This window comes from Atractosteus spatula, chromosome 5, assembly GCF_055471065.1.
Source record: "Atractosteus spatula isolate fAtrSpa1 chromosome 5, fAtrSpa1.hap1, whole genome shotgun sequence".
Taxonomy (NCBI): domain Eukaryota; kingdom Metazoa; phylum Chordata; class Actinopteri; order Semionotiformes; family Lepisosteidae; genus Atractosteus; species Atractosteus spatula.
The window spans coordinates 4,521,588-4,536,754 of record NC_142710.1 but is presented as its reverse complement, the minus strand read 5'-3'; the positions used below and the strand labels follow the sequence as shown (position 1 = coordinate 4,536,754).

At 45.4% G+C, this 15,167-nt stretch overlaps 1 protein-coding gene across 1 annotated transcript; it reads right to left on the bottom strand.

Moving 5' to 3' along the window:
* Positions 1-3: 3 nt before the first annotated feature.
* LOC148833615 (uncharacterized) lies at positions 4-11,533 on the bottom strand. Its single transcript, XM_088915853.1, has 11 exons — positions 11,410-11,533; positions 7,258-7,351; positions 6,380-6,506; positions 5,825-5,950; positions 4,926-5,021; positions 4,487-4,613; positions 3,175-3,284; positions 2,091-2,270; positions 1,687-1,797; positions 812-865; positions 4-197 (listed from the first exon to the last, which is right to left on the bottom strand). The coding sequence occupies exons 1-10, from the start codon at positions 11,468-11,470 to the stop codon at positions 821-823; spliced, it is 1,077 nt and encodes a 358-aa protein (XP_088771979.1). The 5' UTR covers positions 11,471-11,533; the 3' UTR covers positions 4-197; positions 812-820.
* Positions 11,534-15,167: the final 3,634 nt, after the last annotated feature.

Below are 15,167 nucleotides of genomic sequence, written 5' to 3'. Positions count from 1 at the left end.
TGTGCTTCTGGGAGTGTTTTTATTCCGATCCCTCGGTGAAAGGGGGTTTTCTTGGAAGCGGAGGCAACAGCGGGACAGGAGACGAAAGCGAAAGGTGGTGATGGAGAGGGCAGGAGACGCAGAGGCAGAGGCAGAGAAGCGTTGTGGAGAGGCAGGGGGTCTGGTGTTGAGACTTCACGGTGGACATCTGTCCTTCCCTGCAGAACAAGAGCCAGGTCAGGTAGAAATTCAGCTCCGTAGCAAGATGTCATTGAATTATTTAATTTTTTTTACTGCTGGGATGTTTATAAATTTGCTTGCAGCTCCTTAAAAGGTCAAATGGTAACCGATCTCAACCCTGTAGCAGTTTCTGAGCTTCAGCACTCTACCCTCACGCAGCAGAGACTGAAATGATGCATTTCTCCTTTCCTTTGCCTATTTCCTTATTGTATCCTTTGTCGGTATGACTGGGGCGGAGCAGTGACACTGTGGCTAAGGATCTGCACCTGTGGCTGGAAGGTTGCCGGTTCAAATCCCGCAGCCGGCAGAGGAATCCTACTCCGTGGGGCCCCTGAGTGAGGCCCTTAACCCCAGCTGCTCCGGGGGTGCTGTATAAATGGCTGACCCTGCGCTCTGACCCCCAGCTTCTCTCCCTGTCTGTGTGTCGCATGGAGAGCAAGCTGGGGTCTGTGAAAAGACAAATTCCTTATGCAAGAAATTGTAAATGGCCAATAAAGTGATCTATCTAGTATATAGACAATTTTCCATCTGCTAGTGTTTCTTGTTCCTAGTAGAGGGCAGTATTGCAGGGGCCTTAGGTTTTCACCCTTACCTTTTGCTCCTATTCAATGATAGTCATCTCTCCACAGATGCTGTGCTTCATTATCTGCGGATACACAGAGATTGTAATACATTTTCCACCAAAGTTTCCTGCATTAGAAAATGCTTAGTATATATTGAAATAATAGCTATACTTCAATATGCTGGAGGAGCACTTTTTTTTGTCCCCCCCCCCCGTGTGCCGTAAGTCTCTGTCAGGGACTTAAGGTAGAGAAGAGGACCCCCTGCACAGCAGAGCAGTTGAACTAAGGGGGGAACTTTAAGGAGACCTGGGGTGGCACGGTGACGCAGTGGTTGGCATTGCGGCCTTGCAGGCTGGGGCCCCAGGTTCAGTTCAGTTCCTGGAGCGTGTTAGTTCTCCCCATGTTTGTGTGGGTTTTTCCTCTGGCTGCTCTGCTTTCCTCCCACAGACCAGAGACAGGCTGGTAGGTTCACTGGCTTCTAGGCAAATTCCCCCTAGTGAGAGTGTGTGTTTGCCCTGCAATAGACGGGTGTTCTGCCCGGGGTGTACCCTGCCTTGTGCCGTTTGTTTGCTGGGATGGGCTCTGGCTCCCTCTCACCCCTGCACTGGATGAAGCAATTTAAAAAAAATGGATGGATGGAGAAACAAAAAAGTCCCGTTGGTGTTCGGTGGGCACTAGTCTTTTCTTCACCCCCGTCACCTCAAATGAAGTCAATCCCATTGAGGTAGGTTATGACATGGATCGTATGAACAAGATCGTTTTAGCTGTTTACACACTTTCTTCCAAAACACACTTTTCTTGGAGCCTTTCAGGATGTGCTGTAGTGTGCGATTCTCACTGCCTTAAGCGAGGGCTTGGTGGAGTGTCGACAGGGCTGTGCACCGCACCAGAGGGGAGTTCTAACCTCCTTGCGTTCCGTTTTATCTTGGGTCACATGCAGACACCACAGCATCTTGGTCAGAGCAGCTTCGGGGGTGATGTCAAATCCAGACAGGACACCTGCCTTCTCCAGACCCTGAGAGAAAGAAACAGAGGGACTAATAGGGACACGGACACTTGGACAAAGAGAAACAGGGGGACTGATAGGGACACTGACACACAGTAATGAGAAACGGGGACCAATGTGGGTGTGGACACATGGAGAAAGAGAAATGGCGGGACCAATAGGGAGATGGACACATGGATAAAGAGGAAGTGGACTTACTACAGACATACTGAAAGTGAAATCTTGTACATGCAGAATTAGTGAGACAGAAGCAGTTAGAAGGGGTTACGCCAAAGACACCAAGAGGCAGCTGGGAGTCGTACCGTTCCAGTCTCGTAGATGGGGCGCACGGAGCCCTTGTAGACCTGCGTGCAGTTGAGGATGAGGACCCCTCTGTCCGTCGCTGCTTTCAGGGCGTCAATGAACCAGTCATCGTCTGGGGCGTTCCCGCTACCGTAAGTCTCCAGAATCACCCCTCCGTCGCCAGCCAGAACACTTTTCACCTGCAAGACAGGCTGACTTACTTTACACCATAAATATACAATTCTGCGATTGTCACATTGCACAACCCAAAGACAGGTCTCCAGTACATTATAAGAGGGCATTACTGCTCCTCAAAGGGGAACCCAATTTCTCAGACCGGTTTTAAACATTTTAAACATGTAGCAAACATTTCACCGCAGAAATGATCGTATGTGATCTGCATGCAGAGTTATCAAGTAATTATGCAGTTTTTGTCGGCACGAGCAGCACAGAGTTTAGAGCAATACTTCTATTGGATTAAAAGAGATGTATTCACAAGCCTGCTTATTTACAATGTAATAAAGACTGCAACGCGTCACCAGAAGTTTTGTTGTTCTGCCATGTTCTGAATGGCAGAACATGGCACTGCGCATTTCTGGAGGTTTTGTCTATTTTGTGACGTAAATTGGAGGTTTAACAAGTTTCTGTTTTAGTTTTATGTTTATTGTGGTTTGAAAAGCACTTACCATTTCTGATACTTTAGAATCCAGAAATATAAAAGTAGCATCGCAGTTCTCTTTTAAACTTTGCTACTGCAGACTGTGAACTTTGCCCAACGATGCAGTAACTCTGGCCTGTTGTGCAACATTCTGAATGTGTAAAGGAACAAATAAGAGTTTATTCCCTGCTGAAAAGAGAAGAAAAGTAACACAACGTTTTGGCTGTGGAGTCTTCTTCAGGTGTGTCTCCACAGCCAAAACGTTGTTTCTTTTCTTCTCTTTTCAGCAGGGAATAAACCGTTCCTCTGCAGCTCCCTACGCGAGCTAATTCTGAAAGTGTATCTGTACTAGGGGCAGAAGGAAACAAGGGCTGGCCGAAAAGTGGCAAAGAGGTTAGGTATATGGATGTCCATCACTCTGTCAAAAAATGTGCATCTACACTCACGTAATTCTCAGTGATCCCAGGGAAAAGACGCAAGATCCGAACATCTGGAAGTGATTCCCAGTCACAAATGGGCAGCCAATTGTTCGAATCTGGGAAGGGCTTGGCATTCACTGCAACACAGACAGGCAGCCAGTTGGGAGAGGTTGTGGTTGTGGAATAAAACCATTCTAGGATATTATTATTGATATCCTGGATATTGCAGAAAAAAACAAATCCGTTTGATGGGTTAGAGGGAACCTCAGGCAGAGTCCGAATAGATTCAGGAACTAATGTTGCTCCTCCACTCTATGTCTTGCACAGACAGTCCTTCCCCCAATGTGACCTTTGTTGAAGAAAAGATCAAATTGACAAATCAAATCCTAAAAAGTGTTGAGAAAGCAAACCCAGCAAACTATTTCACCATCAATAATGAGACAAAGAATCTAATATGAGCTTGGAAATGAAGAGGAAGTTAATTTAAGACTGAAGTAATTCTTTAGACAAAGGGCAGCTGATGTCTATAATAAGCTGTAAAACACGCTGTTGGAAAAACTGAGAGATCAAGAGATGGATGAATGAGACAAATTAACTTAATTGGCCTAAGTGTAGAATTTCTTCTTGCCATTTGCAACTTTTTCACTTGTTATGTTCCAACTCTTATTGGTCAAAAGTAGTATTTCAAACCCTTAATGGCACTGGTATCCATCCAGTCTCTAACCATTTCTTCCAATTCAGGGTCATGGGGGTGGCCAGAACCTATCCCAATAAGCAACAGGCACAAATCAGGTTACACCCTGGATGTGGTGCCAGTCCAGAGCAGGGCAGCCACAGATACAAACACAGTCACACCAGGGCCCATTTTCCCAGAAGCCAATTTAATCTACAAGTATGTCTTTGGACTGTGGGAGGAAAGTGAAGAAAATCCATACAGAGAGAACCTGCAATCTCCACTCAAATAGCCCTCCAGGTCTGGCATTAAGCCCAGGGCCCCAGCACTGCCAGCCACTGTGCCAACGACCTAGTCAACCCAATGACCCTCTTCAGACTCAGCAGTGAAAAACACGTCAGATCCAGAAAAGGCATATGCAGTATGTATCTATATTGTCTCATATAATAGTATGGTTTGGGGCAGAAAAAAATAAATTTGTGATTAAATGGACGTTCAGCAATAACAGACACTCTTTCCACCCATTAGTCGGTTAAACAGAGGGGTTGCTGTATGTGACGCTCCATTACTCGAGGCAGAGCTGGAAAACGCCTCTGCCAAGATGCTGTGTGAACTAAGGGGTTCAGCCCGCGTCACCCGCCACACAGGGGCCTTGGTAACTCTCACCCTTGATGGTGACCCCCATCTCCACCAGCGGCTCCACGTTGGGGGAGTTGAAGGCGTCAAAGGCGTCGCAGTCGTACTTGGTCACGCGATTCCCTTGGTAGAGCCGGTTGTTGAAGAACACGGACACCTGTAGGGGAGGGAAAACGGATTCAACAAACACCTTTCCCTACGTCTCCTTTGTGTATGAAATGTGTCTGACAGGAAAGTGCAGCGGCTCCTCTTTCTAAACACGCGGGCGCAGGGGGATGCAGCCCAGCCCTACGGCAGAGTCTTAAACTTCTGCCAATTCCAAACTGGGTGGGGGGGTATGTTGAGAATCAATAATCGTGCCCAGAAGGAGAGAAAGATGGAGCTCCAAAGGGCAGAAAGTGCCAGTGGAAGTCTGGGAAGGAAGAGAAATAAAGAGAAGAGTGTGGAGGAGAGACACCGTTCCTCTCACCAGCTGTAGTGCGGGGTCACGGCAGTATCCGCCTGCGATCAACAGCGCCCCCAGGATGTTCTCGACGGCATCGCTGCGGGGCTCGAACAGGGACCTCTGCCCGGATTTACGGGTACAAGCACACGGGAGAAACAGCAGGTGAGCTGGACATACTCGTCTGCCTCTTCTGAATGACTGACCTCATGTCATGGTCCTGTCACAGCCACACACAATCAGACACAAGCCCCTTCTCATTCCCGCAGGCGCAGATGAATGAACAAATCATCCAATCAGTCACCACCGCGCCAGAGTACTTTCACACCATCTCGGTGCTCAGTATTGGCTTCCCCACTGAAGCTCCCTGCTTTAGAGATTCCTTGCTTCCTGTCGGCATTTTGCTTCCTGATCCTCCGGCTTACTGACTCGAGTTTTCTACGGCTACGACTTTGGATACTCCCTTTGAATAAGTACACCTGGCTTTCATTAAAAACCTGTTCCTCAGGTTAAACCGATCACCGCAGAGGGTCCAACCATAATTTTGGCTTTCGCAACGTAACAGGTCCTGAACTAACCCCAGACCTGAACTGAGCCCCAGAACACCTGCAGAATGGTTTTCTCACCACGTGACAGCGACAGTATTGCCAACAAAGTGCTTGTGAAAGTTAATAATGAGGAATATAAAGTGGTAATCCTCTGCCATCATTTTCTTTTCATTTTATAGGCAGAACAAGGGGTTTATAATTTCCATTCTCAAGTGCCAGGTGGGGGAAGCGGGAGGGGAGTCTTGTGGTATCCCTTCCAAACACATTCATTGCTCGGTTTATGCCAGTGAAGGCCCATCTCTAGCCCTCAGGCAGGTAGGGAATTTTCAGACACATATGAATTCTGATGGACTGTGACCCCAAACTGAGGTTTCTTACCTGGGCTCCTGTCACCACCACCGGCTTCTTCAGCCCCCACAGCAGGAAGGACAGAGCGGAGGAGGTGTAGGCTAGCGTGTCCGTGCCGTGGAGGAGGACAAACCCATCATACTCCTCTGCATTTTCCTGCAGGAGAGATGACACCGGCAGGGGCAGAGGTCAAGGGACCTGGAGAATCTGGCTACATAAGTCCATAGTCTGACACCTGCTAAACTACAGTGCAGGACTACACAGGACAGGGACAGCAGTGACACTAGTAGTGTCTACAGTACAGTCAGGTGTGAGAGTGTCTATGTTCTGACGTGTTTAGGGCTGACTGATCTACCAGGTAGATAAAAGTGTAGGAAATTTCAGTTTACTAGCTGTAGTACCATCATTGGTTCTACAAATCACTCATTGCACAGATCTTCCAGACAACACTCTCGGAGTACATTCTGAAAAGTTTGAACTGTTTTTAGGGGTCAGTAAAGCAATAAAGACATACCTGAAGGCATGGAAGTAGTGTGTGTGTATTTGGGAGTAGAGGGTGACAGGAGGGTATTAGAATGGGGTTACCTTGATTTTATTGGCAAAATAAACCCAGAGCTTGGGAGTCATCTTGGAAGAATCAATGGGGTTGTCTTCCTCTTCCACTTTATAAGAAATCTGCAGTTTTGCAGGACAGTCATCTGTGGCGAAAGGACTGTAACGAGAAGGAGAAAAAATGATAATGAACATCGCTAATGGCCATTCCATGTGACTACCAGTAACAAAGATAACATTGATCATCATGATGATGTAATCATATTACTGCAATAAACTGTAGTACCATTGTAGGACAAGGGCCTGCAATGCTATTTAAAGGATAACCACAGTCCCAATATCTCAGACGAGTTATTAAATCTTTGCAACAACATGAACAAATTGTGACATAATGAGGCCCTTCCTGCTCACTAGTGACTATAATGACTATTATACTGCGATGTATGAGCAAATAAGTACAAGTTGTGCAGCAGAAATCTCACCACAGAAATGATACAATGTGACCTGCATTGGGTTAACAAATAAGTAATACCTGTTGGTTAAACCGTCTTGAAGTCGAGAGCAATAATTCTATTGGATTAAAAGAGATGGATTCGTAATCCTGCTTCATAATTCCGCTTCGCCTCACCAGAAGTGTTGTTGCCTCATTCTGAATCGCAAAACATATTGCTGCTCACACCTGGAAATTTCATCTATTTGTTTATGTAAACTGGAGGTTTTACACAACACATTTTAACTTTTATTGTGGTTTGAAATGCACTCATCAATGCTGACTCTTTCCAGCCCCCAAAATATAAAAATAGCCTTGCATTTAATTTAGCTTGATATCAGTAATAGAGAATAAGCAATTGTATCCTTGTTAGGGAGCTGTAAACTCTAACAGTATTATTGTAATGTTAACAATGTCTTACGGCAGCAGAAACCAGTGTCCATCCTTCTTGTTGAAGAGCTCGGGATGTCTGCGGAGCTCCTTGGTGAAATCGCCCTTCTTGGCTGGATGTTCCCCTGGGACACAGGAGACAGGAGCACTGGCCTGTAACCCCAGCCTGGTCTGACGCCAGCGACAGTGGGGTTGGGGTTCGCCCTGGGAGTCGTTTTCCACCCAGCTGCGCTCTCGGTTCCACAAATGAACCCTGATCTGACCCAACAGCAGACAGATTTCACCCTCTACAACCATCTTCAGATATGAAATATCGTTAAACCTTTAACCACTCTTAACCACTTTTTTAACCCCGGCAATGCAGTGATGTAGCACTCACATGCCCAACTTTCCAGTAGACAGCAAATAACTTGCAAAAGGTTCTTAAAGAAGCAACTCTATTCCAGCTAAGTAAAGAACTCAACCTGGTGTGTCCGTGCCTACATGTCTACTGAGCTCCCAGCAATGTTCCTCCTAGACAGCTGCTCAGCACAGCAATGGCAGCAAATTACTGTGAATGGCTGAGCTTTTACACTCCTCGCTGGGGATCCAGTCCCACCTGCACAACATCACCAGGGCTTCCCCTCATCCTGCAGCTTTTCCTGGACCTGACAAGTACCCATAACATTATCCCTGGGAAAAGGGCGAAATTAGCCAATTAAGATCTAACGAGACCCGTTTAACTCTCGAGCATTTGATGATTTGAACCACTTGAACCACTAACCATTTGTTAGACCACAAGCTAACATGCTGGCAACACAGATCCCCTGCCTGAAGACCAGAACTCTGAACCTACAACATCAGGTAGCTGCTGTAGAAATCTGGATCATTACTCCCAGACGTGGCTTGAGTGCTCTCTAAGCAGGCACCTGCTGTATGTGACAGGTCAGAAATAACTGAAATGGAGAAGTAACATTTTCAGGAACAGCCACTGGGCCATAAGTGGAAGTATGTTCTATGAGTCCAGTACGATTGGTAATGGTCTCTCATAAACCCCCATTCATGGTAATAACATGGGGTGAGCATGGCTGTAGTTGGACTATAGAACTCTCTGTAACACTGTTGGAGTTCAGGACACTGTGGGGGATATACCTTGTGTGTGTCTTCTCTCAGTGTTCTCCTGTAATGGACTATTGTGTCACAAATCAAAATTCATCTCCGATCTTCACTGACCTGCACTGTGATTTCTTGCAGCTCTACATTTTGGCGTAGACAGCAGGATACATCCGTGTGATTTTGGTTGCTTGTCCGATTCCTATTCCCAGTGGAGGGTAAGTAGACATTTCTGTCACAGATTAAATACTACCCTCTCATAGGCCTAGTGGAGGCTGGAATTAATACTAAGAACTGGTAGGTTTATCTCAGAACTATACGGATGATGTCCCTGTGTATTTCAGTGCTGCTTCGAAAAGAGGCAGCCAAACAATAAATAAAAGAACAAGTAATAGGTTTATTCCCTGCTGAAAAGAAAAGAAAGAAAACACAACGTTTTGGCTGTGGAGCCTTCTTTAGATGCCACACTTGGCTCCTCAGCACAATACTGTTTCTCATTAAAAGAATCCTGTTTCTTGTAAAGAGTAGGGGTGTTACCCCAGTGTCCTGGCAAAATTTCCCCCTGGTCTTTACCAATCATGGCCTCCTAATAATCCCCCTCTCTGAACTGGCTTCATCACTCTGCTCTCCTCCCCACTGAGAGCTGGTGTGTGGTGAGAGTACTGGAGCATCATCCAGGTGGGGCTGCACACTGGTGGTGGTAGTGGGATTCCCCATGACCTGTAAAGTGCTCTGAGTGGAGTGTCCAGAAAAGCTCTATATAAGTGTACGGAAATATTATTATAACACATATCATGAATTGAAACAGGCAGAAATACAATCCTTAGTAGGAGAGATAAGAGAAGATGTTGAGGATTTGTAAACAAAGAATATATGGAAGATGAGGTGCTGTACATGGAAATGAGATTGTGTACAGTGGATTGTGAAGAAATAGAAAAATAGAGAAAGGACAAATGTCCCGCTACAAATCAGGCATGACTGCTGAGGAAAGGTGAAGTCAAGTTATAGATCCGACAGTTTCAAGTAAAAAGGGAATTAGGCAATATAAGACCTAGTAGTTCTGGTGGGTAGCCTGAAGAAGGCTCCACGGCCGAAACGTTGTGTTTTCTTTCTTCTTTTTTTCAGCATGGAATAAACCTATTACTGTTCCTTTGCAATATAAGACCTAGGCAATCTTCAACTACATGCTGGGCAAAAGCTGATCAATTAAAAGCATTATAGCCTGACTTCCAGAGATGGGTGTATACCGGTTTAAGACGTTCAGGGCAAACCGAACAAACAGCATTTAAAACTGCTGTATATAATATAGTCTCCAAAGGGCAGTTGGTGCTAAACTGGGCAGGAGGACATTTTAAAACATAAAAAAATTAAGGAAATAAGAAATGGCCCAATAAAATGATAGAAAAATCATTCAAATATTAAAAAGGTTTAGATATGGGATCACAATGTGTATGATCAGGTCAGTGAGAGGACCTGCAAAAGGCAAAAACCTCGAAGCGACAAAAACAATGATATGAGTAGTTATGTTTGTGTGCGCAAAATAATGTAAGCAGGACAACCAAGGAGAAATAGATGTGTTAGCTGTGTCCAAGTAAGATACTGAAAGAGGCATAATAACTTTAAGAATTAGGGAAAGAGCAACAGGATTTGTGGAAGAGTAAAAAAAAAATAAAAATGGAGTAGGTAAAGTTATTGTATTAAGATTAACAAATACATTTGTTCACTAAGGATGGGATTACCTCATTTATAAATCATACTGCAGGTCATGAATCTGTTTCAATTAAAGTAAAACCAACTTTAAAGGTACACAAATAATGTGTATGTGGATCCAGAGCTCTGGTGTCTGGCATTTGTGTCTATTTATCTTGTGTGTTAGAACGGGGCTGAATATGTTTAGCTGGCAAAATATCAGTTCCGTTTCACCAAACAAAGACGTTTAAGAAAGTTTTGTCTCGTAAATAATAAGACATTAAGGAAGTATACAGTTGACAGACTTAGTAAAAAGGTAGTTGAGTAATAAGTAGAGGGAGAATTATTAGATATGCAAGACTTCAATTGGGAAATTACAAACTTGCAGATAAAAATAGTAGTGCATAGAGTAATATATTGATATCAAAGACAAAGTGCACAGGAAAGGAAGGACCCTGTGGGTGATACACCTTGTGTGTGTCTTCTTCAGTGTTAATCCTGAAATAGCCTTTTTGTCACAAATTAAAACTCATCTCCAACCTTCACTGTGACTTCGTGCATCTCTGCACTGCTCCTTCCCTAATTTGCTATTGGCTTGCTGAATACTGCCAGTGGAGAAAAGGAAATGCTCATTAGTCCATTTCTAATGCAATAGCTGTAGCAATTGCAATAGCAGGCTTTGCTGTGCTGTCAGGGCCTGACACCAGCAGAGTAGAGTCCTGGAGCTCCGAGTGAAGCCTCCCGCTCAGGGGTAGCGGTGCTCACTGTTGCAGGATTGGAACCCAACAAGCTCGCAGCAAGTAGGTGACAATACTATTACAACAAGAATAACAGTCAACACAACAAGAGACATCACATCAAGGAAAAGAAACACTTAGAAAACAGTGCAAAACGACAAAAAAATCATGGAAGGGACGACAATAAAAAGAGAAAGAAACTCCGAAGTCAAAGAGAATGACAAAAAGAACAGCAATAGAAACAGAAACAACCACAAAAACAACATTAGGAAACAGGACAACAACAGAAATCAGATCAAGAAAAATAAGAACTATCCCAAAGAAACAGTATGAAACCACAAAACAAGAAAAATTGAAACCATTACAAAAAAACCCAAGGTCAACGGAAAGAAGCACAATAAAAATAGAAAGGGTTACCAAATAAACAACAAGAACAGCAGAAAGTTGGAGAATTACAAAAAAATAACAAAAAGCAGTGAGAACAGCAGTGACAAACAAGAACAAGCAGAAACACAACGACAAGACTGGTAAGAACGCAAACAACGATATCAACGAAACAACGAAAATGACTATAACAAACAAGAACAAAAACACAGCTTAGGAACAAGGTCAAGTTGTCGTTAGTGCGGTACACAAGACTGAAGCAGAGATGTGCGCCCTCTTACCATCTGGCCCTGGTACCATGCCAACAGTCCCGCCGGTGTAATAGACAAACACTTTGGCCATCTCTGCGTCTTTCTCTCTCCGGTTGGCGGTGGTGGCGGCCGGGTGGATATCACAAGTTGTGACAGTGTGTTTCTCCTCTGCATCGTGGTGGCTTTATAGGAGATCTCCCGGCCCACTCTCTCACTCACCCATTTCCATAAATGTGTTTTCTGAGAAGTGTGTCATGCGGAGGAGGCATGTTCTAGAGAATTCAGGTGTGAGGCGTGCTGGTTCTGCATCGCTTTTAGCTCCACGCACGAGGACTGCGTCTGCAGGCTCCCTTTTGAGTGACTCACCATGAGCGTGTAGAAAATGCACACTCTCAGTCAGGTTCACTGCGAGAAAGGCACAGTGAATTTCTTATGTACGCAAACAGGAATTGTAGGCCACAGGAGCCGGAGTCAATTCAAACTACAAGCTGGGACTTTCCCCTTCATATAGTCAAGCATTTACACAAAAAACAAGCACAGAGGAGGAAGCGTTTCTTGCCACTCCAAGGGAATAGTTAACATACTTGTGCAGTAAGGCATTAAGCAGAGGTATTGCAGAACTAAGACAGCTTATTTACAACTCCAGATATCCACCCCCCACCAGTCCTTCAACATTATTTTTAAGTCCGGCGCAATTTCAGCTCCGCAAATCTTATCTGATAGCTTCTGTTACTCCTCAGGCAGTTTCTCTGCCCAACTACAGCTAAGAGCTCCAATATGCTCTTAACCCTTTCCTTCAAGTGGTTGAACCATTAACTTGAACCAAGACCTAGCAGAAACCAGATTCTGTTCCCCAAATGTTTGTGTGTTCGTGGACACTGGACGGCTACAGCTGGACATTTTACTGGAGCTTTCTATAGGGTGAAGGGCCCTGCTCAGGGGTACAACGGCAATGCCCCAGCTGGGATTCGAACATACTGGCTTCCTGCTCGGAGGTCAGAGTTCAACAACGGTACCAAAAGCCAGGAAGTATAATAACAGCTATAACAATAACAAAGAAAAACAGTAGCAATGAAACATATTAGATGTATTGTATGTGGTTTAGAGTGTCTAATCACCTTTCCATAATAGGAGGTCTGTTGCTAGGGCAATTCTGGACTGGAGGTGTCTTAATAAGTGAATGTCCAGTCCTGTGAGGTCCAGATTGGCGTGTATGGTCTAAGAAAACTTATATTAATGTCAGTGGCAGGAAGGTCCCAAAGCAAGGATTCCCAATGCTGGAGATCTATAGGTTTTTGATCCAGGTGGGCTTGTAGTGACCCAAATCAGATAATTATTGACCTAACTATTGACAAGCCAGCAGCCATATCACCCTGCAGCTCACAACCAACAACCCCACTGAAGCTCAGCAGGTGTGAGCCAGATCAGTACCTTGATGGGAGACTCCTGGGAAAGCTAAGGTTGCTGCTGGAAGAGGTGTTAGTGGGGCCAATAGGGGGTGCTCATTCTGCGGCCTGTGTGGGTCCTAATGCCCCAGTATAGTGACGGGGACACTGTACTGTAAACAGGCGCCGTCGTTTGGATGAGACGTCAAACGGAGGTCCTGACTCTCTGTGGTCATTAAAATTCCCAGAGTGTTTCTCGAAAAGATTAGGGGTGTTTTTGGTGTCCTGGCCAAGTTTCTCCCTGGTCTTTACTGATCATGACCTCCTAATAATCCCCCTCTCTGAACTGGCTTCATCACTCTGTTCTCCTCCCCACTGAGAGCTGGTGTGTGGTGAGAGTACTGGAGCATCATCCAGGTGGGGCTGCACACCAGTGGTGGTGATGGAGGGGATCCCAGTTACCTGTAAGGCTATTTGAGTGGAGTGTCCAGGAAAGAGCTATTTGACAGCTGTTCCACCACCTGGTCAGGTTGCCTACTCCTGGTCTAGGGTCAAGCCGGTCTCTCTTGCCTTTCTCCCTCGGGACCACAGGGGGTCTCACTCTGGTGAGTGTTCACAAGTACACAGAGCCCAGGCACCTGCTCTTCAGACTAGGTCTCATGGCCTGGAACAGTACCGTGACATTTGGTCACGGAAGAGGCTCCACCAGATCTCCAGGCAAAGCGCACTGTGTTTCTGCAGATAGAGGAGGGAAGATTTTCTTCCTGTTTAGCTTGACCTTTTCTCCGAGACGCATTAGCTGAAGTCAAGCGAAACGAAGCTCCGGACTGCGTGTCGTGGTGGAGAGCAGGCTGTTCTTGCTATTGGGAAGCCGATACTTGTGTTACCTTCAGTGGCAGGAAAGTTGAGGGCAGACTTGAACTTTAGCAAGAGTGTGGCTTCTGGGCCCAGTCCCCTTAGTGTAAAGAAACAGACACTTGTCCAAACACTCCATTGCATCGGTGGCTATCAGGATGTCGCAAGCTCTGACTGTCATCCTGGTGGGTATTTCATGGTTCATGGTTCAGCCAAACCCTAGTTAAGGCAGAGAAGAGGTGTGAATCCCATACTGAGCTTTATTTGGGAAAAGGCCTGGCTAAGGAGAACTGCACCAACCCACAGGACAGGGGAGGCCAGAACATTTCTTCTAACGAAGGATAAGTCAGGGAGCTGCAAAGATGCAGCAAAGGCGGGGTTGTGGAAATGAGATGTGCAAGCCAGCACATCTGACCTCCCTCTGAGCTTTTGTTTGATTCTCCAAATAGAGGAGAAGACCACATCCTCATAGACTCACTAATTTCTCGGAATTTGTTTCGTAAGAAATGTTTGTCACTAAAAATATGCGTGTGACATACTGTTTCTCAATTACTTTTAGTTCTTTGTCAACGGGTGTCATGTATACAGTACAGGTTCTAGGAAGAGTGACTAACCACGATCATCAGTTAGGATTGCGTCACTACCGAATTCCGTTGTTTCTTTGTTTTATTACTTCTGACTAAAAAACAACAAAAATGAAAGGAGAATAGTGGGAAGTAAACAGGGAAGAAAAACAGGAATTTCTACATAGCTGGCCAAAGAGAAGACGATTCCTCAGCCAAAAAACTGCATACAAGATGCAGTGAGACCCAGAGGGAGTCACTCCCCACTCAGCACCAAGGACACAGCAGTGGAAACTGTCGGCTGCTCCAGGTTCCTCGGCCTGCAGATCTCCACCGACCTGGCTTGGACTCACAACACTGTAGCCAGTCTGAGAAAGGCACAACAGCACTTGTACTTTCTGCGGTGCTTCAGGAAATACGGATGGGGAAGCAGTTCCTCATGAACTTTTACCGCAGCACCATAGAAAGTGTCCTCCCTAGTGGCATCACTGTGTGGTACAGCAGTGCTACCAGGCATGACAGAGATGCACTACAGAGGGCTGTGGCTCAGCGGCTCAGAGGATTATAGGATGTAATTTACCATCAATCAGTGAGATCCACACCATCCGCTATCACAATAAAGCCCTGATCCATCATTCAGGATCCCAACCACCCCGGACACAAACTGTTCTCTCCCCTGCCCTCTGGCAAGCGGTATTGCACTGTTAAAGCCCAGACCACTAGATTCAAGAACAGCTTCTATCCCACTGCAGTGCACATCCTCAACAGCTAACTGCAGGGCCTTAATACACGTCTGCACTCTGCACTTTTTACATAGTCTAACATTTTTGTTCTTTTGATCTCACTACTACATATTTATCTATACTTATTGTTCCTGACGTCTACATTGTGTGGTGTTGTCTTTTGTACTGTGTACTGTATGTCCCGATAGATCAGCACAATCAAGAATTCCAAGGTATGTCCACATATGGCAATAAACTACTCT